The sequence below is a fragment of the Plectropomus leopardus genome, chromosome 10 (assembly GCF_026936395.1).
Source record: "Plectropomus leopardus strain MGB_pleo_1.0 chromosome 10, ASM2693639v1, whole genome shotgun sequence".
In the NCBI taxonomy this organism is placed as follows: Eukaryota; Metazoa; Chordata; class Actinopteri; order Perciformes; family Serranidae; genus Plectropomus; species Plectropomus leopardus.
Window position 1 is genome coordinate 36,864,082 of NC_142185.1, and position 25,932 is coordinate 36,890,013.

Consider the following 25,932-nt stretch of genomic DNA (forward strand, 5'->3'; position numbering starts at 1 on the left):
GTTCTTTTGTAGTTTTTACTCTGAAAACTAACTTGTAACAGAGTATTTCTACACTGTGGTATTACTACTTTTACTTAAGATCTGAGTAATTTCTTTCAAAAACATGGAGAGGTGATAAGAAACAACTTAAGATTTGACTAGTGAGCGATTTGTAAAGTTGCAAGAAAATTACCTGAAATTAGCCAAAAAAGGAAAGAAAAGTACAAAAAATGGAAAATTACCTGAAAAAAGTTTTTAAAAAACGAATAAATATAGATAATATATAAAATGTATAAGCCTAGATTTTCTTTTTTTCTCTTTTAGGTCATTTTCTCGTCATGTTTTGTGTTTATTTTGTAAATTATGGGACATTTGATGAACAAAGTTGCTGATTGTTTTTTTTCTCATTTTTGGAAAGAAATCAAAGGGTTAAATACTTGTGAAATGCATCTGAACGCTGTGTAAAGAAAACTGATGTGGTTTCAAGTTTCAGCGCTTGAATTTATCTCTGTGTCTCTTTTTTGGGGTTTTTTTGTAATTATCCTTCGTTATGATCTCGTGTTGTTTGTGTGGACGACAGTGAAGCTGAACGACGGAGCGAGAAAACGATAATCCTGCTGATAAACCCACTGAGCTGCAGCTGTCCTGCACAGGATTAACCTGACAGAGACACAGAGACACAGAGACACACAGAGACACAGAGACACACAGAGACACACAGAGACACACAGAGACACAGAGACACACAGAGACACACAGAGACACAGAGACACACAGAGACACACAGAGACACACAGAGACACAGAGACACACAGAGACACACAGAGACACACAGAGACACAGAGACACAGAGACACAGAGACACACAGAGACACAGAGACACAGAGACACACAGAGACACAGAGACACAGAGACACACAGACACACAGAGACACAGAGAGACACAGAGACACAGAGACACACAGAGACACACAGAGACACACAGAGACACACAGAGAGACACAGAGAGAAACAGAGACACAAAGACAGAGAAACTGAGACAGAGACACTGACAGACAGAGAGACAGACAGAGACAGACAGAGACAGAGAGAAGTTGAGCACGCTGAGACGCACAGACGTGACGTGCTTTAATGTTTCCAACAGCATCACAGACTAAATAAATGTATAATTTGACATTAACAGTGGAGATCTTCTGCACAGATCTGAAACAGGAAGTGCTCAAAGATCACCATCACAGCGTCACAGGAGGGTGTACAGGTGAGGAGCCTCGGCTTCACCTCAGACTCATTCACAGAGAGCCAATCAAAGAGGAAAGATGCACCGCAGTCTGGTCCAGAGAAAACAGCAGACACCAGGTGGGCTGTTTTTGCGGCTCATTTTCGGTGTTCTCATTATTCTGCTTATTTGTTGAACTGATTTCACTTTATTTAGTTTTCACGTCTGAAATAAATTTTCATTCGTTCATTCATTCATCGTAGGATTTTTAAAAACACAAAGTAAAGACTCCTCTGTGGTCCGTGGGGCCTGAAACTCGTCATGGAGGTGAAATTCTTCCTCCGCACCTGAAAAAAGTCAAACTCGTTTTATTTCAGAGTTTTGGTGCAAATTTAAAAACAAAAACAAGGAAAATGTCTTTAGTCTCCTCAGTGTCGTTACGTCCTTCACCTCCTCGCTCTGCCTCTCTTCTGTTTCTCCCAAATTCACCTCCTCCCCCAGTCTTCATCATCACTCACTGTTTCCCAACATCCGACTCTTATCCTCTTTTTCTCCTCTTGTTCTCTCTCTGAGTTTTTTTCTGTCCCGTCCTCGTCGTCCCTCCTCACTCCTCCGGCCGAGTCCAGCTGACGGGGATCCACTGCGGTTCGTCCTGCGCCTCCTGGATGATGGAGAAGAGCTGCATGCAGGCGTCCTGCAGGTCCTCGTTCACCAGCACGCGGTCGAAAAACTGTCTGTACTTCGCCTCCACCAGCCGGGACGCCTCCTCCAGCTCCACGAAGTCCTCCTCCTGCAGGACGACCAACACCAGGACGTCAAACCCTCCGTCTCTGCTGTCTCACACGTCAGATTAATGTCGCGCTTCACGGCTGCAGAATCAGAGACGTCTTTAAAATCACGTTTTTATAGATCTGCCTTTATGGGACGTCGTCTTTTAATTCTTCCTTTAAGTTGTTTTTTAATGTGTCCTTTAACTCATCGTTTAATTTTATTTATTCATTTAAACTTTTATTTTTCTTTTAATTTTAATTGATCTTTTTACTTTTGTATTTTTTTAAAGTCCGCCCTGATCGTGCTTATTATTATTATTGTTATTATTGTTATTGTTATTATTGTTATTGTTATTATTGTTGTTATTATTATTATTATTGTTGTTGTTATTGTTATTATTATTGTTGTTGTTATTGTTATTATTGTTGTTGTTGTTGTTGTTGTTGTTATTTTCATTGTTCTGTGTCTACGCCTTTTTATTACCGTTTTTGTGTAATTTTTTTGTCTCTACTTCATTCTGCCTTCACTCCTGTCCGCCGTTTGTCGGCATTATTGACTAAACTGTTTTATTAACTCTTTGGTTTACAGCCTCGGCTTTCCCCTGTTCTATATTATTTTTTTTAACTGAATTATTAGAATTTTTAGGCAGTTTTCTAGGTCATTTCCTTTATTTATTTATTTGTTTTTCACCCCCTTTTTTAAAAAAAAATTATTATTATTTTATTTACGTATTTATGTATGTATTTACGTCCCATTTTCAGTTCTTTTTTTTGTTTGGATTTTTTTTCTCTCTTTCTTTGTGCTAATCTTCAAGTCATTTTCTTGTTTTGTGGTTTCCTAATTTTGTGGTGAATTTTGGGTCATTTCTGCTCCAACTGCTCAGGTCTTTTCCTCATGCGTTTGACAGGAATCAAGCAGGCAGGCCCAGGTTTTAAAGGGTTAAGAAACAGGCGCGGTGCTATTTTTGGGGAGCTCTTACTGTGAAGGCTCTGTTGACGGAGCAGTTGGTGATGATCCTCGAGTCTCTCCGAGTCTCTCTCAGTCTCTCCGGACTCGGAGCTTTGATGAAGATCACATACGGCCTTAGTTTCCTCGTCCGCAGCGGCTGGATGCTCTGACAACAAAACCAACATCACTGTGTTAATCCGCCGCAGGAAATAGTCCCCACCTGAGGCATTACTTCCTCCTGTTTGTTTGATAAAAAAACAAAGTGAGCAGCTGTTTCAGGAAACTAATAAAATTACTTTTTGTGATTTTGAAAATGTTCGTCTGCAGAAAGAGCTGACGAGCTCAGTGAAGAACTAACGCGTTTTAACCCTTAACCCTTTGAAATCTGCACTAATTTGCTTTATTTCTTTAAAAAACATGGAAAGAAGGCAATGAGCAACTAAAGAAACTACCAAAAAAATTAGCAAGACATTAGTTAAAAGTATGAAAAGAAAAGTACAAACAAATAAATCAATAAATAAAAAGAAAGTTAAAAAAAAGAGCTGGAAAAAGCACTTTAAAAAAATAAGAATCATTTAACATCATTTAAAATATGTGGAAATGATAATAAGCTATCAATATAGTTTTTCCCCCTCGCTTTTTAAAAATCACTTTCTAAATTCACAAATTTCTTGCAATTTCTTGTCAAGTTGCTCATTACTTTTTTCCCCATGTTTGTCAAAGAAATCACACGGCTGAGCTCAGAGTTCAAAGGGTTAAATACTTGTGAAAAGTGTCTGACAGCAGCACAAGAAAAGTGAAGTCTGGGAAATAAACTGAACGTTGGTTATGTGTGAAAGCTCTCCGTCTTCTTTCAGACTTTATGAAACCTTAAAATATCAGCGAGTGAGACTTCATCTCAGTCTCAGGCCTCAGAAGGACTTTCTGGATCAGAACGATGAAACTATATCACATATTTCCACTGGAGTAACTTCTGATGACATAATTAAACTGATCAGAAACCACATAACTGGCAGATAGTGAATCGATGAGTTAATTAACCCGTTAACAATGATTAAAACTAACATTTATGTCTTTAAATTCAGCTTTTCTCTGAATGAAATAATGTTATTGATCATAAAAAAGAAACTCACGTGTGGTTCGACGTCGATGATGCACATCCGTCCTCGTTTCAGCACCTCTTCGATCGCCTCAGAGCTCGTCCCGTACAGGTGACCTTTATACTCGCCGTACTCCACGAACCTGAACGCAACACACGACAGGAGCACAAATACACGTCAACACGGGTACAAATACACATCAACACAGGTACAAATACACATCAACACAGGTACAAATACACATCAGCACAGCTATAAATACACGTCAACACAGGTACAAATACACATCAACACAGGTACAAATACACATCAACACAGGTACAAATACACATCAGCACAGCTATAAATACACGTCAACACAGGTACAAATACACATCAACACAGGTACAAATACACATCAACACAGGTACAAATACACATCAACACAGGTACAAATACACTTCAACATAGGTACAAATATGCATCAGCACAGCTATAAATACACATCAACACAGGTACAAATACACATCAACATGGGTACAAATATACATCAACATGGGTACAAATATACATCAACACACAACAGAGTGAAGTAAAACTCTAAATAATAGTACTAAAATCAAATATCCAGTAAAACCCAAAACAACAAAACAGTATGTAAAGAGTTAAAGGTGAAGCAGCGTAAAGGGTTAAAGGTGAAGTAGCGTAAAGGGTTAAAGGTTACCTGTGGTTACAGACCATGTACTCAAACAGCTCCTTGGTGACAAAGTGGTACTCTCTTCCTGTCTGCTCGCCTGCTCTGATTGGACGAGTGGTGTCTGGAGGAACAGGGCGACAGCCAATCAGAGCCAAGGCGCTTTTATTTATTTCACACGTTTTTCAGCGTATTTTTCTTCACGTGAACGTAACTAAGTCTGACATCATTTTTACCTTCTTTTCTGTAGTTTCATGCATTTTTATGATTCACATAATAAGACATGTTTTTTAACCAAAATGCACTAAATAAACGTGTCACGATATTGATTATATAAAAATCATATGATGCAGAAATAAACAGACGACATGGCGCTCCGCGTAAAACACAGAGCTTATTACGCGGAGTCACTTTAAATAAACGTGTTGGATCAGTGGAGGTCACATACGAGGTACGGGTCCCTGGAAGGTGGACGGGTTCAGTTTGATGAGTCTCTTCCTCAGTTCATTCACTCCGACTCGTGTAGCACCTGGACGCAGAGAGAGAGGGATTTAACCCTTTCACACCTGCATCACTTCTGTTGTGCTGCATTCAGACGCCTTTCACAAATATTAAAACCTTTGGACCCTCGACAAATGAGTTTTTTTTCTTTCAGAAACATCTGGAAAAAGGCAACGAGCAACTCAGCAAGAAATGTCTTGCAAATTTCAAGAAGAAAATGTAGTGAAAACTGTCCAGAAACTTTGTTTCTAATTGAATAACTACAGTTGTCTACTACAATTATCATATGATAATGACATGATCATATTTGGTTTTTTTAACAATAAATCAAGCCAATTTACCCAGGTTTAAAGGGTTAACACATAAGATAACAACATTACTAGAAAAACGTCCAGAGAACTATGATTCTCATTATTATAATGTTTATTTTTTGAACAGAACTTTTTAAACTTTGAAGCATTTTTTTCATCTTATTACCTTCTTCCTCTTTTTTTTTAATTAGTCAAGCCAGTCTGCCCACGTTTAAAGGGTTAACACAGAAGATAACGTACGGAAAAAGAGGACGAAAGAGGAACAAACAGTGAGAGGAAACAGAACGTTACAGGAGCGTTGATGAAACGTTCCCGGAGCGCTCACCGATGAGGATGATGAGGCGGTGGTTCTCCTGCGGGGGGCGCTGGTACAGAGACACCTCCTCGTAGGGCGTGTACAGGGCGCTGCTGCTGGGGGAGCAGGAGGTGCAGGACTGTCGCCTCCTCCTGAAAGACGTCCTCCTCCACAGACGGAAACTCCTCCGGAAACCAGCTGGGGGAGGACATTCATTCATTCATTCATTCATTCATTCATCATTCATTCATTCATCATTCATTCATTCATCATTCATTCATTCATTCATTCATCATTCATTCATTCATTCATTCATTCATTCATTCATTCATTCATCATTCATTCATTCATCATTCATCATTCATTCATTCATTCATTCATTCAACATTCATTCATTCATCATTCATTCATTCATTCATTCATTCAACATTCATTCATTCATCATTCATTCATTCATCATTCATCATTCATTCATTCATTCATTCATTCATCATTCATTCATTCATCATTCATTCATTCATTCATCATTCATTCAACATTCATTCATTCATCATTCATTCATTCATCATTCATCATTCATTCATTCATTCATTCATTCATCATTCATTCATTCATCATTCATTCATTCATCATTCATTCATTCATTCATTCATTCATCATTCATCATTCATTCAACATTCATTCATTCATCATTCATTCATTCATCACTCATCACTCATCATTCATTCATTCATTCATTCATTCATCATTCATCATTCATTCATTCATTCATTCATCATTCATTCATTCATTCATTCATTCATTCATCATTCATTCATTCATTCATCATTCATTCATTCATTCATTCATTCATTCATTCATTCATTCATTCATCATTCATTCATTCATTCATCATTCATTCATTCATTCATCATTCATCATTCATTCATTCATTCATTCATCATTCATTCATTCATCACTCATCATTCATTCATTCATTCATTCATTCATCATTCATTCATTCATCATTCATCATTCATTCATTCATTCATTCATTCATTCATCATTCATCATTCATTCATCATTCATTCATTCATTCATTCATTCATCATTCATTCATTCATCATTCATCATTCATTAATTCATCATTCATTCATTCATTCATTCATCATTCATCATTCATCATTCATCATTCATTCATCATTCATTCATTCATTCATTCATTCATCATTCATCATTCATTCATTCATTCATTCATTCATCATTCATTCATTCATTCATTCATCATTCATCATTCATTCATTCATCATTCATCATTCATTCATCATTCATCATTCATCATTCATCATTCATCATTCATCATTCATTCATTCAACATTCATTCATTCATCATTCATTCATTCATTCATTCATCAGTCATTCATCATTCATTCATTCATCATTCATTCATCATTCATCATTCATTCATTCATTCATTCATCATTCATCATTCATTCATTCATCATTCATTCATTCATTCATCAGTCATTCATCATTCATTCATTCATCATTCATCATTCATTCATTCATTCATTCATTCATCATTCATTCATTCATTCAATCATTCATTTATTCATCATTCATTCATTCATTCATTCATTCATTCATTCATTCATTCATCATTCATTCATTCATTCAATCATTCATTTATTCATCATTCATTCATTCGTTCATTCATTCATTTGTTCATTTTTTCATTCATTCATTCGTTCACTGTGTTTCTGTTGACACTCGGCTAAACTGAAGTTTGGGTTTTAATAAAACAACGATACGAGTTTATTGTAGTAAATTAAAGAAAATATTTGGTCGTGAAAACTGAAATATCAACATATGCAACTTCTCTGATGAACTGATTAAAAACGTTTGCTCATTTAATCAAAGCAATTAGCTTTTTCTTCTTACATTCTTTATTTTATTCGTCTGTCATCAATCTGAGCAGTACATTTCTTCATGATCAGTTACTGACAAACCAACAAGATCAAATTAATTAACTAACGAACTGAATTAAATGAATGAATGAATGAATGAATGAATAAAGAAGTGTTGGTCTTACCCAGGTAGATTCCCTCAGTTACATCAGAGTCGTTCTCATCTGGAACAAAGAAACATCACAGAAACTCTTTTTTTAAAATAATAATTATAAATAATAATAATAAATAATAAAATAATAAATAATCTATAGCATAGTATTCATAGTCCAGACTGCTTTGAGGAGCAGAGAAAAGTTGAATACTTCTACATTCAGATCACCACTATACACATTATACTATTACTCTGCAGTTTTCTGATTTTTACATCTCTGTTCAGAAAATAAACTATATTTCTGAACTCTGCGGCGACGATGAAGCAGAATCTAAAATCTTATTAGTGTCAAACTCACCAAAGTGTATTTCCTCCAGATCTGCAGAGAAACAGGAGACGATGATTCATGTCAGTCTGTAAAAACTGCTTCACATATTTATGAGTGAGTCAGACGTATTTTACCTGCTGCTGTGCGTCTGTCATCAGACTGTAAACGATCGTCCTCTAAAACAAATAAAAACAGAAACAATTTATGGAGTTTTGAAGCAAAATATAAATGTCTTTTCTTAATCAACTTTTCAGCCTGAATTATGAAATGTAATAATAATAATAATAATAATAATAATAATAATAATGTCCTGACAGCAACAGCATCCCATAATAAATCATAAAATACATTATAAATAAATATGCAAAAAGGGAAAAAAGTAGAGAAAACATCTCGAATCAAACATGTAATTTATTAGATGAATATTTTGTTCTAATAATCGGAATCTGATTTTGACATGTTACATATTTTTGTGTGTATATCTTCCTTGGAAAACATAATAAAGTGCTACATTTATAAACTCTGCTGTGTTCTTTTCTGTTCTAATGTATAACATTTAAATATATGTTTATATGTTTTTACTCACCGTTATCAGGCAGAGTCACTGAGGACACACACACACACGCGCACACACACACACACACACACACACACACACACACACACAGAGAAAAGACAGTTTGTTAAAGAGATTCAAGTTTTAAGTCACATTCACATCACGTAGAAATAGATAAAAAGTACAGAAATATAATGAAACACACACAGTCAGCTGATTTAATCTGCTGTCAGTTTGTGTGATTTTATCTTTTGTTTACGTTTTTATTCTGAATGTTTCCGTTTGTGTTTAAAATGATGCAACAGATGATGCAATTTCATGATTTGTCCCGTTTGTATTTTATGCTTCTGTGTTTTCATTAGTACTTGATATCGCAGTACAACAACACCCTGTGTATTTTTATCAGAGCTCTGCAGCTTATACAGTATTTCAGTAATGCGTTCATTTATATCTCATACTCTCATATCAGTGTAACTCTGTAACGTCTGTTCAGGGATCAAAGATGACGAACGACACTTTTTACCGAAATCTGCTGCATTTACAGACATGATCAGTGACATGAGACTTTCCCCGGTGAGCGAGTCAGTACGGATTTATGCAAGTACAGAAATACATGAGTAACTGAATAAGTAAGAGTATGTGAGTAAGTAAGTGAGTAAACCATATTTATGTTCCCGGCTTCACTCGGCTGTAGATGTAGATGAATATAGATGATTGATCAGTTATTGATAATTGGTGCTCACAGGGTCTGATGCAGGTATGAACCTGTGACGGCTGACACCACCACTGTTCCCTCTGTTTACTGAGAGGGACACAGAGACACAGAGAGACACACAGAGAGACAGAGAGACACACAGAGAGACAGACGGAGGATTAATGATGAATGATGACGCAGCTACAAAGACAAAGACAAGAAACACAACGTTTAACGTCCGGGTAAATGATCATTAAAATGTGTTCGGAGATTGTCACATCACAGAAAGACGTGTAATTAAACACCTGACCAAATCTGAATGACCAAAAAAATCGCCAAGTATGTATATGTGTATATCTTCCTCATTAATTATAGTCTAAATAATGATTAAATGGTAGTTAAATAACTGAATAGTAATACAGTAATTATAGTTTTAGTTTTTATTTCTTCCTTTGGTAAAATGTTTTTCTGCTCTAATTTATATCATTTGAATATCTGTTTATATATTTCTGTGTGTGTCAGACAGAAGGAGCTACAGCTGCTTTTAATTTCCTCTTAACCACAAAAAAGCTGAATCTTGAAAAGCACATTTCGGAAATATAACATAAACTTGATAATAAAAGTGTTGGAACATATTTTTTATCTACAGTTATTGATAACGGGTTATGTTGGTGTGTTTGAGGGTGTGTGTGACGGTGTGTTTGAGGGTGTGTGTGACGGTGTGTTTGAGGGTGTGTGTGAGGGTGTGTGTGAGGGTGTGTGTGGGGGTGTGTGTTTGAGGGTGTGTTTGAGGGTGTGTGTGACGGTGTGTTTGAGGGTGTGTTTGAGGGTGTGTGTGACGGTGTGTGTGACGGTGTGTTTGAGGGTGTGTGTGAGGGTGTGTGTGACGGTGTGTGTGAGGGTGTGTGTGAGGGTGTGTGAGGGTGTGTGTGACGGTGTGTTTGAGGGTGTGTTTGAGGGTGTGTGTGACGGTGTGTTTGAGGGTGTGTGTGACGGTGTGTGTGACGGTGTGTTTGAGGGTGTGTTTGAGGGTGTGTTTGAGGGTGTGTGTGATGGTGTGTTTGAGGGTGTTTGAGGGTGTGTGTGACGGTGTGTGTGACGGTGTGTGTGACGGTGTGTTTGAGGGTGTGTGTGACGGTGTGTTTGAGGGTGTGTGTGACGGTGTGTGTGAGGGTGTGTTTGAGGGTGTGTGTGACGGTGTGTTTGAGGGTGTGTTTGAGGGTGTGTGTGACGGTGTGTGTGACGGCGTGTTTGAGGGTGTTTGAGGGTGTGTGTGACGGTGTGTTTGAGGGTGTGTGTGACGGTGTGTTTGAGGGTGTGTGTGACGGTGTGTGTGAGGGTGTGTTTGAGGGTGTGTGTGACGGTGTGTTTGAGGGTGTGTTTGAGGGTGTGTGTGACGGTGTGTTTGAGGGTGTGTTTGAGGGTGTGTGTGACGGTGTGTTTGAGGGTGTGTGTGAGGGTGTGTGTGACGGCGTATTTGAGGGTGTTTGAGGGTGTGTGTGACGGTGTGTGTGAGGGTGTGTTTGAGGGTGTTTGAGGGTGTGTGTGACGGTGTGTGTGGGGGTGTTTGAGGGTGTGTGTGACGGTGTGTGTGACGGTGTGTTTGAGGGTGTGTTTGAGGGTGTTTGAGGGTGTGTTTGAGGGTGTGTTTGAGGGTGTGTGTGACGGTGTGTTTGAGGGTGTGTGTGACGGCGTGTTTGAGGGTGTTTGAGGGTGTGTGTGACGGCGTGTTTGAGGGTGTTTGAGGGTGTGTGTGACGGCGTGTTTGAGGGTGTTTGAGGGGGTGTGTGTGTGTGTGAGGGTGTGTTTGAGGGTGTTTGAGGTGTGTGTGTGACGGGCGTGTGTTTGAGGGTGTTTGAGGGTGTGTGTGACGGCGTGTTTGAGGGTGTTTGAGGGTGTGTGTGACGGCGTGTTTGAGGGTGTTTGAGGGTGTGTGTGACGGCGTGTTTGAGGGTGTTTGAGGGTGTGTGTGACGGTGTGTGCGGCGTCACCTCTTGAGCATGCTGGCAGAGGGGATGAGCCCGGCGCAGGACGCCGTGCGGGGCAGCTTCCTGGCCTGCCACCAGTGAGCGTCGGACTGGTCGACCACCTCCAGCAGGTCTCCTCTGCCGAACGCCATCCCGGCATCAGGACACGGGATGGAGGAGTCCTGCAGGGGGCAGTAGTCCACCATCGCCCTCATGAACACCTGACGGAGACAGAGGGAGAGCGGAGGAGTCACTGTTTGTTTTCAGCAGAGTAGCTTTATTTTAACCCTTATATAACCCCTTTAATTTGGGGGGTTATCACAGCCTGGGATATGTCAATGATTTTCAGCAACACTGATTTTTTTACGTTATTATTTTTTCTGCAGTGTCAAATACTCACACTCACACACTCTGCACACAGATTATACTTCTCAAAAATCAGGCTTCAAAAATTATTATACATTAATATGATTTTATACTTTCATTGAGTTTATTTTTTAGCCAGCATCAGTCCTAATCATAAATATCAAATATTCATTAAGTTTCATAATTTTAACCCTTTGAATGCCAGGCTTTTGTCTCGATGCCACTGTGTTTTTACATTTAAAAAAAAACGCAAAAAATGAAAAAAAATTTTTAGCTGCCGACAGACTGGGATATGTCAGTGTGTGAGTGTAGCTGCTGACAGTCTGGGATATGTCAGTGTGTGAGTGTAGCTGCTGACAGTCTGGGATATGTCAGTGTGTGAGTGTAGCTGCTGACAGTCTGGGATATGTCAGTGTGTGAGTGTAGCTGCTGACAGTCTGGGATATGTCAGTGATCAGCAGCTACATTGACTGTGACAGGTCACCTAGTGGAAATAGCATGTATTTCCTCCATATGCCAAATATGGTCAAAATGACCTCATCAGGTGGAAAATAGTCAAAATGACAAATTCAGAGTCAAAAGCCCAGAATGACACCCAGAAATAATACAAGTCCTGTTTTTCTGCTCTGATGGCTGTGGGATCAAAAATGTCAGTTTGAATGGGTTTCAATGGAGCATTTTTGGACCTGAACAGTCTGAATGTAACTATTTAGTTTCCACAGTGTATTTTAGACTTATTGTAGGAGCTGAGCTGCAAATTCACTGATTACACTCAAATACACAATCTGGACTACATTTAGGACACATGCATCAACACACACACAGTTATCACAACAGGAAGAAGAAGAGAGACTAAAATGAGACAAACAGACACTAAAGGGGTTAATAGTAAATATATGTGTTTGTGTTGAGGAGATTTGTTTAATTGTGATGTCACATCATTATGAGAGCACCTCAGAGAGCCTGAGTCCATCATCTGAGGATGTTCTATGAAAGGAGTATTTCAATCCTTCACTGCAGTTAAAGTACTAATACAACTAAAATACTGCACTCAAAACTTTACTCACGTAAAAGTATGTAATCAGCAAAATGCACTTAAAGCAGTTAAAGTTATGATTTTGCAGTACAATGTTAACTTAACCAGATTCCTTATTGTTAATACCAACTGTCAAACAAATATTTCCCTCTGAGATGTAGTGGAGTAGAAGTATGACGTAACACAAAAATGGAAATACTCAAGTAAAGTAGTAGTACTTCTATTTTGTGCTTATATAAAGTACTTAGCTCCAGCAGTGTTTGGATGTTTTCATACCGACGTCTGGCTGCTGCTGCTCTGAGCTGCATCAGGAATGACTTTAAACAGGATCGTCCCCTGAGAGTTTATCTGCAACCACAAAACAAATAATTAATAACTGATAAACCATCAAGAATCAGAGGAAAATCACAAGTCTGAACACATGCAGCCACCACACAGGAGACACGGGAGAGATAGGAGACATAGGAGACACAGGAGATGCAGGAGAGACAGGAGAGACAGGTGAGACAGGAGAGACAGGAGATACGGGAGATACAGGAGACTCAGGAGACGCAGGAGACGCAGGAGAGACGAGAGACGGGAGACACGGGAGATGCAGGAGACGCAGGAGACGCAGGAGAGACGGGAGAGACGGGAGACACGGGAGATACAGGAGACACAGGAGACGCAGGAGACGCAGGAGACGCAGGAGAGACAGGAGATACGGGAGATACAGGAGATACAGGAGATACAGGAGATACAGGAGACACAGGAGATACAGGAGATACAGGAGATACAGGAGGGGCAGGAGACACAGGACGCTGTCCGTGGTGCTGAAGGAGCAGAGGATTTTGCCTCTTTCTCCTCTGCTGTACGTTTTTTAACAAATTTATTTTACCTACCAGGATCTGGATGACCTGCTCCGGCTCCAGACCCGCCACAGGGTTTCCATTGACCTCCACTAACAGATCACCAGGATGGAGCAGTCCTGGAACACATCAACTCATGTTATTATCCACATTTTGATCACGTTTTTTAATATCTGCACTTTAGATTTAATGCAGCTTTATCTCACCGCTACGGTCGGCCAGTCCTCCGTGAATCACCCTGGCGATGTAGATCTCTCCCGTCTCCTCGTGTCTCTTTATCGTCGCCCCCTGACGGACAGAAAAAACAGTTACTCCAAATTTAACAAACCTATTGATGTCTTCAAACGCAGCGAGCAGCTTTTAGTAGAGAAGCTCTGCAGGAACAGAGGAGGATATAATGAGGAGGATACAGATGGAGGGATGCAAACGACTGAAAAACTCCAACTGATGTATGAAATATGTTGCATAAAGTCTTTTGTTTCTTCCAAAGCAAAGCATTAAAAAAAATAAAATCCTAGTATTGTCCCAAAATACAGTAGACATGTTCTAAAAAATCCTTGAAATGTCCTAAAATGCTAGAAAGACGTATGGGGCTGCAGTGACTGGCCCCTGGCCTCCTGTCATTTTGTAAAAACTGACAGACTGTAAAGGGCGAAACAGAGACGATGACGAGGTCTCAGTTTTGGATGAAATGGGAGATTTTGGTAAGAAAATGCTCTTTTTTTGTACCTTGAAATATTTCGCTTTTTCTCCTTCGAGTGATAAATCCAGAGTCTGTGGTCTGAGAGCTGAATTCGGTCTGTGTTTGGGTCATTTTGAAACGTTGATCTTTAAACTAACGGTAGATTTTTGGAGCTGCGTTGAAAGGCTGAAGGTGTTTGAGTCGGTTTCTGAGAGGAGTCTATTTTCGGCCTACTTGTTCTTCCTCTTCTTGGTGGTCAGGCAGCCCGTGCTGTTACAGTCTTGGTCCTCCAGAGGAGCTCGAGAAACCGTCCCGTTGTTCAGCCTCACCTGTCCGTTACTCCCCCCGCCGCCCGCTCTGTGGGAGGCGCCAGGTGTCAGGGCCGTCCTCCTGGAGCCCCCGTTGATTCGTTTGGGACTCCTCGACGCCGCGAAGCCATCCGTACATGAGCTGACAGACGTGGAGGAAGACGAGGAGGAGCACGAGGAGGAAGAGGAGGACGAGAGGTGGCGTGGGTACGGTGTGGGAGGTTTGCGGACTGCCTTTGGAGACATGGAGGAGACCCTGGGAGGAGGCGGCGGAGGCGTGCGCCCTTTGGGCCGTCGCGGCGGGGGCGACACCTCGGGGTGTTTGCTGGCCACGATGAGCCCCTGCAGTTTGTCGACCACCTCGGCCAGCAGGTTGAGCGCCTGAGCGTTCTCCTCCGCGCTGTCTGCGATCAGCTCCGTCGCCGCCACCATCTTCTGGCCGAGGTGGCGGACATCCTGCGTGCCGTGCTCCATGCTGCTCGCCACGGTGTGAACGGTGGACCTGAGCTCCTCCACGCTGCGCTGTTTGGCGTCCTCGGGGCGTAGGTTTGGCTGACTGTGGCGTCCGTTGTGATGAGGTGCGGTGGAGTAGTGGGTCATCGAGGGCCGACTCAGAGGCTCGTCTTGGCGGTGAGATCGAGCGTGACCTTCATGTTGCCTCCCGGGGGAGGGGAGCGTGCTGACCCCCTGCTGCCGGGTGGAGCGATGCGGCGCCGGACTGCACGGCGCCGTGTGAGCTCTGACTGGGGTCGTCCCGCTACAGGAGGAGCTCCTGCCGGGCGTGGGGACGTTCCTCGAGTGTCTTCCTGCTGCCGCCTTTTGGTATAAGAGCGGGGAGCTGGGGAGGCTGAGGCTGAACGCCGGCACCGGAGGAGGAGGGTAGGCGTAGTCGTCACTGCTCCCTCCGGTGGAGGCGCGCTCTCCTCCGATGAGACTCTCTGAAAATGAGCCTCCGTGTTGGGAGGAGAAAAGAAAAAGCAAGAGACGTGAAATCACTGAAAGAGACAGCAGCTCAGGAAAAAGAAAACGAGCGGAATGATGGCGAGATGAAAAAGACGATGAAGACTTTATGATGACTGATGGACGATGAGGAAAAGTGCCGCCAGCGAAAAGAAACATTCAGACAAACAAAGACTTCTGAGCGCAGAGATGAATGAATGACTTAATAAGACTGTGGTCTTATGATGTGCAGATTCAGGAGCATCCCAGTAACCATGGCGATGGATGTTCAAAACATCAGCAGCTTTATTTCTATTGCAGCCACCAAACTAGCCGCCATTATTTCCAATCCGAGGCCTCGTAGGCGTGTTATGGAGCCATGATGGAAAGGTGAGCCCCTTGAGCGGCCACGTATGAGGGATTTCCTGGAGATGTAGTCCATGATTTCACAGAGGAATTGTGGATTCAGTCATGTGACCTCATAGCATCACGTGACCTAGAAAAGACTAAGTGCAGTTTGGCCAATATGTCTTTTTACAATCACCGCAAATATCACCTCATGCCAGAGGAAAAACTTTTTTGCAGTAAAGGGGAGTTTTTTAAAAATTGACGTGTTTCAATCAGGCGTATTTTAAAATCACAATTTCAATTTGCACAATTTGAGGGTTTAAGGGGAACGCACCGAGTGAAATAAATTTTGAGATGTCACTTTTATAAGAAAGAGCCGGACGGACAGATGGGCAACGCAAAAACTTAACGCCTCCCGCCAGCATGTGGAGACATAACAATACAGCGCATGTCACGAGTTTGAACTGACGCGCTGTTCCTGAGAGTAAAAAATGATGCCAGAGCGTCATCGTTTGACGTAGACGACCACTGAAACAGCGACTGTATTTGACAAAGTTTGGCAGTGAGGATGTGTTGGAAGATTTGGCAGAGCTCCAGAGTCCTTCATGTGCGCCGTGACTACGAGCTTACCGAACGATCGCGTTATTTCAGCAAAACTTTAAAGATGTTCTGACGAGCGACTGCAGGATGCAAAACAGGCACCAAAAATTGAACTCCTCACAACCATGTGATTTTTTGTCTTTGTGCATGAACCGTAAAGGCGTCACCACCGGTAATATTTTCAGGCGCACATCAAAGATGTTATTCTCCATGCATGTGATTTTTGCTCTGTGATCGCCTCCTGCTGGGTGAGCTGCTCCTGTCGCTGCTCTGTGATTGGATGACGGATCAGACAGAGAATGACTGAATGAAAAGATGGATGGATTATTGATGATGTCACTGTTCGACTCCTCCTCCTCTTACCGGTGCAGGGGGCGGGGCTAAAAACGGCGGGAGCTGATTGGTTGAGCCCTTTCTTCCAGAGCTCATTGCTCTGCGGACACAAACAGCAACTTCCTGTCGACTGGTAGCGGGGGAGAAAGGGGCGGGACTGTCCTCCTCGAGGGAGGGGCAGAGGCTGAGCCTCACTCAGCTCCTCCCCCGACCACGCCCTCCTCGCAGGGACGAGGCGGTCCAACGTGAGGCGGCGGAGGCTGTCCCATCGACTACAGATCACTGCGTCTCCTGCACTTCCTCTGCGCTCACCGCCGTTCTTAATGAACAAAAGAAAAGAAATGTCTCTTCTCATCGCTTCACTTTAAAAGAATTATCTATAATAATAATAATAACAATAATGATAAACTTTATTTGTATAGCACCTTTGATACAAGAAATGCAACCGCATGTCAAAAATAAAAATAAGATTAGAACAGAAAACACAGAATGAATCTTCACATGGATGAAATCCAGTTGATAAAACTAGTAAAAGTGAGATAAAATAAAGATAAAAATTTTATGCACAGAATGCATAACATAAGATGGAAGAAGAAATAAATAAAATAAAACCCACCGACGTTATTAATAAACATAAGGCTAATATAAAATGCATAAAATGCATAAAATTGGGGAAAATACAACATCTTAAAGAGGTGCAGCAGTGTGCAAAGTTAGAGCCAGTTAATTAATTATTTAGCGAGGTTACTTCTCTGATGTCTGTAGGCAGTATGTTCCAGAGTTTTTGGACGTAACTGACAAATGCTGCATCCCCAATTTTCTTTCGGGTGTTTTTGGGAACCTCCAATAAAGCGGCTGCAGTTGATGGCTGTGTTTGTGAAGGCGAGTGAGGAACGACAGCGGTGCTGGATCGACGCCGAGGTTTCATTCCTTTAGAAAAATATTTATAAAACTAGTCTGTCTCTGCAGGACAAAGACGATAAAATACTTTTGAACTCGGTGCTATGTGAAAAGAGGAAACAGAAGGAGGACGGTGGCATTCGCTTTTCTGCAACAGGTAGAAAACCTACAACTACCAGAATGCTCAGCGCTGCATCAGACCAATAAACGCTCCCGCTGGTGGGCGAGGCAACGCCAACGCGTCTGTTTGACACAATGGCAGCCGGCTGGTGACATTTGTTTTCCAGTTAAACAATGAGCTGAAACATGTTTCTGAAAACATCTGAGCAGAGAAACAGAAACCGGCTCACAGAATTTTGGATTATATTTGATGATATATATTCGATTTGCTTAGTTTTACTGTTTTCACTGATCTCAGTTTTCTCAGCCTCCGTTTGTTCACTGTGGCACCCACTTCCTGTTCACAAACACAAATCTCGGTCTGAGTTTGAGAGTGAGAGAGGGGGGCGGGTCTGTCTCTTGACCTGTTCCTACACTCTGTGGACGTGCTGGTGGCGGCGTGGTTGACGGGCAATATGAAAATGCGTGCGTTCAGCCTGTGGTTCGAGGAACAGCCCAGAGAGCCAGCAAAACACTTCAAATGAGGTCAAATATGACACGTGACGTATTTCAGCTTGTGTCTCACCAACGGCTGGTTGTTCTTCACCAGACAGACGATCCTCATGGCCTCCTCGTCCTCGGGCATCTCGTCGGGCAGAGGAGGTAAGACGGGTCCGTAGTCTGACTGGGCGACACTGTCGTGGGACGACAGGAGGGCCTGAGCGACAGGAGACAGATTTTAACAAAACATCAAACAGCAGATCTGCAGCAGCTCCGGAGAGAAACACACCTGGACGTGAGGAGAGCTGAGGAGGCTGAAGAGCTCTCTGACTTCAGCTGAGGGACGAGGGACCTTCTGTAGAGTGGACATGATCTGATGGACAGACAGAGAGACAGTCACACTGATGCTCTAACAGTCTAACCCACTGATACTCAACATATGGCCCCCTAACAATATTCAAATTCACAATAAAAACAAGTGATTCACACTGGGAATAGCTTTTGTCCTTTTAGTCTCCATCAGGTGTCAGAGACCTAAAACAGCTTCAAAATAGAGCTTGTTGATCAAAGAAGAGCCAGAGGAGGATCCCCCACATCCCCGGCAGAGGACACAGATAAGACACTGATGTTTTATAATTCATAAAACGTCATAAAATTAGAGTACTGTCATATAGCCCTAGAAACATCCTAAAATCCTCAAAATGTTGGAAAATTCTCCAAGAAACATCCCAAAATCCAAGTGTCCCTAAAATAATCAGAAAATCCTAAAATCCTAGAAATGTCCTCAAATTCTTGAAACCATCTAAAATCTGAGAAACAGCCAAAAATCCTCAAAATAATCTTAAATTCTAAAGAAGTCCTAAAATCTTAGAAATGTCCGAAAATCCGAGAAACACCCCAAAATCTGCAAAACATCCTTAATCCTGGAAACATTCTGAAATCCTGGCAATGCGTTAAAATCCTAAAAGAAAAGGCCTAAAATCCTTGAAACATCCAAAAACCTGGATAACGTTCTAAAATCCTAAAAACATCCTAAAATCCTGTAAACGTGTTTGGGGCAGATGCGACTGGCCTCTTGGACACAGACGCATGGTGTCAGGCGGTGCGTCTTTAACCTCGTGTGAGAGTCCGGAGGCGTAAGGCAGCAGCGGTCGGGGTGCCGACCTCTCGAACTGCAAAAGGCACTCATAAACCTGAAGGGAGACAAAACAGGAAATGATGTCACAGCTCAAAACCTTCATGTTGAATCTCCTCTTTTTTTTTTTTGAGTGGAGTCGAACCTTCAGCAGAGCGCAAAGCCACGGTGAACTCAGCAGTTCATGCAGCAGCTGAGCTCCGCCCACATTTCTGCTGACGGCGTGACTGACGTCCTCCACCACGCAGGACAGCACCTCACTGACGCCTGCACACACACACACACACACACACACACACACACACACACAGAGGACGATACTATAAGTTATGATGCATTGCTGTAGATTAAACTAACAGCTCGTAACATCACACACACAAACCCACACTGCACATATGTGAATATGTATGTAAAGCATATGTAAGTACGTACATAGACCATGTCTATATTTTCTTCTTTGTATTGCTGGATTATTTATAATAAAAAGAATCTTAATAATCTTTTTTCTTTGCACCGTGAGCATGGAGAGAAAAGCAGCTTCAGACCCTGTATGTCTAACAAACATGTCAGAATTGGCAAAAAAGTTTGACTTTGACTTTGATGTTGCCTCTTTGTCAGTGGACTTTGGCGTCTACATATGACACTCTACAGATCAGATACAGGGATCTGCGTCTACTGATGACATTTGGGGATGATGATACTAGGATGTCAAAACAAGCACATGGTGGGATGATGCTGCGCGTGGTTTTGTTTAGACAGAGAAAGCACATGGTGACTAACGCTGGGACGTAAGGCTGGGCGATACGGAAAAAAGTCTTATCACTATATCTTTTTAAATATCAGTCGATATCGATATATATCACGATATACATCAAATCACTATTTCTGTCAAGCTTGAAGGTTCCCTTTGATTCCTAAGTAAGATATGAAGATATCATAAGGTTAATTTTGGTTTGCGTCCTGGTGTTTCTAATTCATCCAAAGTCTGATTAAAGCTGAAACTAACACAAAGTCGTCTGTAGAGTCTAAAGAAGTCACTTTCACCTCTGCTGATGTGTCTGATTCAGTGCTGTGGCTGTCGAACACTCAGCTGTTGTAGAGTCTGATATGACTGAACAGTGTGTGATATGACAGCAGATGTTTCAGGCTGATGGTTTCTCCTGAGCTCGGGGTGAAAAACAGACATGTTTGGTTCAGACGGGATTAACGTGACAGAGGAGCCGTGACCCCGCAGACACACACTAATACCGGCTGAATTAGGTTTCACATCAGATTAGAGTGAAATTAAGACTCGAGTTCAGGGTTAAAACTCGTTAAAACAATGATTGGGGGTCAGATATACAGCTGTGTGTGTGTGTGTGTGTGTGTGTGTGTGTGTGTGTGTGTGTGTGTGTGTGTGTGTGTGTGTGTTTCTCACCGTCCTCCATAGCTTGTTTCATGGTGATTGTCCAGACTCACTGCAGTGGAAAAAAGGCTTCTTCCACCTAAAATAAAATAATATTACATTAAATTAAATAAAGAAAAAACATTTAAAAATTTTTAAAAAGTGAATGAATCACTGATCAGCCTGAAATGTTTATGTTGACTTAATTTGAGATGACAAGTTGAATCATAACAAAATTAGCTTGTCTTCTCAAATTCAGTGCACTTGAAATTTTACGTCAGTCCCGGCAGTCTTTTTTAAGTTAAAACCATCTGTTCATTTTTGGAGTGTGGTGAAAAGTGCAATATTTGTCTCTAAAATGTAGTGAAGCAGACGTATAAAGTTCCATAAAAAGGAAGTCAGTCAAGTAAATCAAGTAAAGTACGTGGATTTGTACTGAAGTGCAGACCGAGTGCAGACTTTCACTGCTGTTATTGATCTAGAAACCTTTTTATTCTTGCCGGATATGTTATTGTCTTATAGGGTGGTATAAAGTTTGAATAATTAACCCTTTAGGGTATGCTTTAATGTCACACACACTTGTATCACGATGCGCACAAAATGCACTTTTCAAAATCAAGCTTTAAAAAATATCATACATTAACATGATTTTCTACTTTCATTGAGTTTTTTTTTTTAACCAACATCAATCCTAATCATCAGGTTTCTGTCATGATGCCACTATGTTTTTAAATGACAAAAATGCATTATTTTCAGTGTCCTCCTCCTCAGTGTGTGAGTGTAGCTGCTGACAGTCTGGGATATGTCAGTGTGTGAGTGTAGCTGCTGACAGTCTGGGATATGTCAGTGTGTGAGTGTAGCTGCTGACAGTCTGGGATATGTCAGTGATCAGCAGCTACATTGACTGTGACAGGTCACCTAGTGGAAATAGCATGTATTTCCTCCATATGCCAAATATGGTCAAAATGACCTCATCAGGTGGAAAATAGTCAAAATGACAAATTCAGAGTCAAAAGCCCAGAATGACACCCAGAAATAATAAAGCAAAGGGAAGTGTTAACGTTTGTATGTGAATGTTATAAAACAGCTGTGTTGAACTCCGTCACATTCGCACGCTCGAGCGTGTTATTTTGGTCCTTCCTCTGACAGCAGCAGGTGACTAAATGTGGCTCATTAAATGCTAACTCTCCTCTTTAGCTTCTTATCTTGACTCAGCTTCCGTTTCCACTCACACTGTCCAGGAAGAGATTCACTTAACTGGATCTGAAAGTCATCAAAAGTCAGCTGAGAACGTCACGCAGCCTGTCGGAGCCGCGTTAAACACCACACGACTGTTCACACTGGTTAGAAAATAAACTCAAACTCAGCCAAAAAACAGGGCTTTGGTTTTTCTTTGTGGGTTTTGGCCTTATTTCTTTTCTTTAAAATTTTTGGTGATTTTTAAAGAAAAAAATCACCAAAATGTTTACTGGTAAAATCCCCCATAATTTTGAAAAGGAAATGGAGCTGATATCAATCTGGATGATCCTGACAATTTGCTCACGTTTCAAAGGGTTAATTTATGACCAAACACAGAAATAAAATAATAAAATAAAAATAATAATAATAAAATAATAAAAATAAAATGATTTTTTTCACCATGTCTTCCAAGTCTTGTTTACCTTTTTTGTTTGTTTTAAATTTTAATTTAGTTATTTATTTATTTTAACAAATTTTCCGGCTGTTGTTTTGGGGGTTTTTTTTAATGTCTTCTTGCTTTTTTGGGGGGAAATTTCTTCTTTTCTTGCTCATTTCCTTCTTTCAATGTTTTTGAAAGAAATCCTGCCAGTTTGCTTAACGTATGACCAAAAACAGAAATATTATGATTTTTCAACACTTTTTCTCAGTCTTGTTTGCCCAGTTCTTTTTTGTACATTCAAATTGTTTTATCTATTTATTTTAACAATTTTCAGGTAATTTTCTTGTACTTTTCCCTCCAATTTTTCGTGCAATTTTTTTGGCCTTTGGTTCTTTTCTTGCTCATTGCCTTCGTCCAATGTTTGTGAAAGAAATCCCGTCAATGTTCTTACGTGCCAAAGGGCTAATTTGTGACCAAAACTGATTTTTTTTTTTTTTACCACTTCTTCCAAGTCTTGTTTACCCCAGATTTGTTTTGGTAAATATTAATTTATCTATCTATTTATTTTATCATATTCTCATTTTCCTATACTTTTTTTTTTTTTTTTTTTATTTTTTTCTTGCAAATTTTGTGGTTATTTCCTCCTTTCTTGCTCACTGCCTTCTTTCAATGTTTTTGAAAAAAATCATGCCAGTTTTCTCATGTTTCAAAGGGTTAATGTATGACCAAAAACAGAAATATTATTTCTTTTTTTAACTAATTTTTCCAAGTCATGCATTCTTTTTTCTTTGAAAATCTTAATTGATTTATCTGTTTATTTCAACAAATGTTCTTTTTTTTTTTAAACTTTCTGTGCAAATTTCGAGGTCATTTCTTATTTTCTCGCTCAGATCCTTCTTCCAATGCTTTTGAAATTTGCTCTGGTTTAAAGGCATGTTAGCATGCTAGCAAATAAAACAGTGAAAACCATCGCTCTCATGTGAGCGCTGTCACTGTCAGCTTGTTAGCATTTAGCTCAGCTTTCATTAAACAACACGTCTAATCCCAAACTGTGAAATCAGACCTACTCACCACCTCCTGGGCCTCCTGGTGGTCCTCGGGGTCCTGATGGTCTTGGTGGTCCTGGTCCTCTCGTTGGTCCTCTCCTGGTCCAGTTTATGTCAGCGTGTGAACTCTGCGGTGAATCAGCAGAGTGAGCGTGTCAGCAGTCAGTGGTGACTGACATGGACGTGTTTTACTACCAAACCAAAACAGACTCTAATCCTCTCCAACCGACTTAATCCACCAACCACCAGCCTCCCTCCTCCTCCTCCTCCTCCTCCTCCTCTTTTCCTCTCCGCTTTCTTCTGGTATTTCTAAAATCTTTTTCGGTCCCCTGTTCGTCCTCGTGTCACACGCTCCATCTGTTTCTCCAAATCTACAACCTCCCCTCACCCCCTCACTCGCTCATCGCCTCCTCACGCTGTCATTTTCTCGCTCTCTCACTCACTTTAAGTACTTCAACAGATCACAAAGCTTCTTAACTCTTTACTGCTTTTAGCACACACACACACACACACACACACACACACGCATACACACACACACACACACACACACACACACACACACACACACACACACACACGGCAGGTCAGACATGCTCAGCAGCAGCAGGCACCACAGTGTTAAGAGGCCAACACACAGAAATTGTAGCTGTGATGCATTAAATCCTGCTGCAACATCTGTGTGTGTGTGTGTGTGTGTGTGTGTGTGTGGTGGGTTATCACAGGGTAATGGTCACTGGGTCACCTCCTCACAGATTAACGCTGATCCTCCAGAAACAGAGACGCCACACAATCAGGCAGATGTAAGAAAACATGGTGGCCCAAACAGGAGACGTGTTTCAGTGCAGCTTTTTTTCCCCAAAATCTTAAAATAATCTTAATGCAAATAAATTAAGACTACAAACACAATTAGAAGTGGCCGGTGCAAAAATTAAAAATTCAGAAAATATCTGCTCAGGTAGTGAGAAATATTAGACCTGTCAATCAAACCAAATATTTTATCATAATTAATCCCATGATTGTCCATAGTTAACTTTATCTGTTCTAAATTCTAAAATTTAAGTTCTTGTACTCGTATCAATATGGGAGAGGACAAATATGTTTACTTTATGCAACTGTATGTATATTATTATACAACTATCCAGAACAATGACAGTTACTCTCCAGAATATTCTCCAGAAAAACCTCAAAGGTTCTGCAAAAGATATGCTGAGGAGGAGAGCTGCACATACATGACCGAGAGCTGCACATACATGACCGAGAGCTGCACATACATGACCGAGAGCTGCACGTACATGACCGAGAGCTGCACATACATGACGGAGAGCTGCACGTACATGACCCAGAGCTGCACATACATGACCGAGAGCTGCACATACATGACCGAGAGCTGCACATACATGACCGAGAGCTGCACATACATGACCCAGAGCTGCACATACATGACCGAGAGCTGCACATACATGACCGAGAGCTGCACATACATGAACGAGAGCTGCACGTACATGACGGAGAGCTGCACATACATGACGGAGAGCTGCACATACATGACCGAGAGCTGCACATACATGACCGAGAGCTGCACGTACATGACCGAGAGCTGCACATACATGAACGAGAGCTGCACATACATGACCGAGAGCTGCACATACATGACCGAGAGCTGCACATACATGACCGAGAGCTGCACATACATGAACGAGAGCTGCACGTACATGACGGAGAGCTGCACATACATGACGGAGAGCTGCACATACATGAACGAGAGCTGCACATACATGACCGAGAGCTGCACATACATGACGGAGAGCTGCACATACATGAACGAGAGCTGCACATACATGACCGAGAGCTGCACATACATGACCAAGAGCTGCACATACATGAACGAGAGCTGCACGTACATGAACGAGAGCTGCACATACATGACGGAGAGCTGCACATACATGACGGAGAGCTGCACGTACATGACCGAGAGCTGCACATACATGACGGAGAGCTGCACGTACATGACAGACATGACAGACTCTGTTTACAGAGAGTAAAGTTAACGGTGTTTTGATACAAAGTTGAAAATCAGTGAAGAATCTCTGTAAAGAGTCGTAAGGTCACATGTGAGCGGCTGTCCCGGCGGTCAAACGGACAGAGCGGACTGGAGTAACCGGTGCTCTGTTGTTGGCGTGTTGGGGCTTAAGTGAGCTGGTGAGGAGGGACAGCTCTGGTCGGGCTGGAACTGGACAGTCTGGAGTCAGAGAGGACGATGGAGGACAGATCAAACCGTCCCAGTTAACCTCTCCTGCCCTCTACACGACCAGCTGCGGCAGATGTGCGGTCAGCCGGCGGATCATCCCACACAGATGTGAAACAGAGCACGTGTCTGCTGCCGTCACGCTGAACAACAGCAGGAGAC

General features: G+C 41.5%; 1 protein-coding gene across 2 annotated transcripts; it reads right to left on the bottom strand.

The window, feature by feature from the left end:
• Positions 1–1,078: 1,078 nt before the first annotated feature.
• On the bottom strand, positions 1,079–23,797 carry LOC121939286 (MAGUK p55 subfamily member 4-like). 2 transcript variants are annotated; one of them, XM_088083810.1, is made up of 21 exons: positions 23,548–23,732; positions 20,892–20,958; positions 19,620–19,741; positions 19,455–19,532; positions 18,629–18,712; positions 18,425–18,556; positions 13,836–13,917; positions 13,663–13,748; positions 13,058–13,129; positions 11,404–11,600; positions 9,462–9,520; positions 8,749–8,766; positions 8,297–8,338; positions 8,193–8,213; positions 7,866–7,904; positions 5,825–5,992; positions 5,136–5,216; positions 4,718–4,811; positions 4,048–4,156; positions 2,946–3,080; positions 1,079–1,985 (listed from the first exon to the last, which is right to left on the bottom strand). In XM_088083810.1, the coding sequence occupies exons 2-21, from the start codon at positions 20,911–20,913 to the stop codon at positions 1,800–1,802; spliced, it is 1,827 nt and encodes a 608-aa protein (XP_087939936.1). In that variant the 5' UTR covers positions 20,914–20,958; positions 23,548–23,732; the 3' UTR covers positions 1,079–1,799. The 2 variants fall into 2 exon arrangements, 1 of the variants encoding a protein (XP_087939936.1); XR_015777738.1 differs by lacking the exons at positions 1,079–1,985; positions 2,946–3,080; positions 4,048–4,156; ... (9 more) ...; positions 13,058–13,129; positions 13,663–13,748 and adding exons at positions 14,359–15,569; positions 16,870–17,158 and having other exon boundaries at positions 23,548–23,797.
• Between the last annotated feature and the right edge of the window lie 2,135 nt (positions 23,798–25,932).

Coding starts and splice junctions, on each gene's coding strand:
- LOC121939286 (XM_088083810.1), bottom strand. CDS start 20,913: ATGAAACAAGCTATGGAGGACG. Junction 18,713..19,454: donor CCTCCGGACTCTCACACGAG/GTTAAAGACGCA, acceptor TCTGTCCATCAG/ATCATGTCCACTCTACAGAA. Junction 4,157..4,717: donor TACATGGTCTGTAACCACAG/GTAACCTTTAAC, acceptor TGTTGCGTTCAG/GTTCGTGGAGTACGGCGAGT.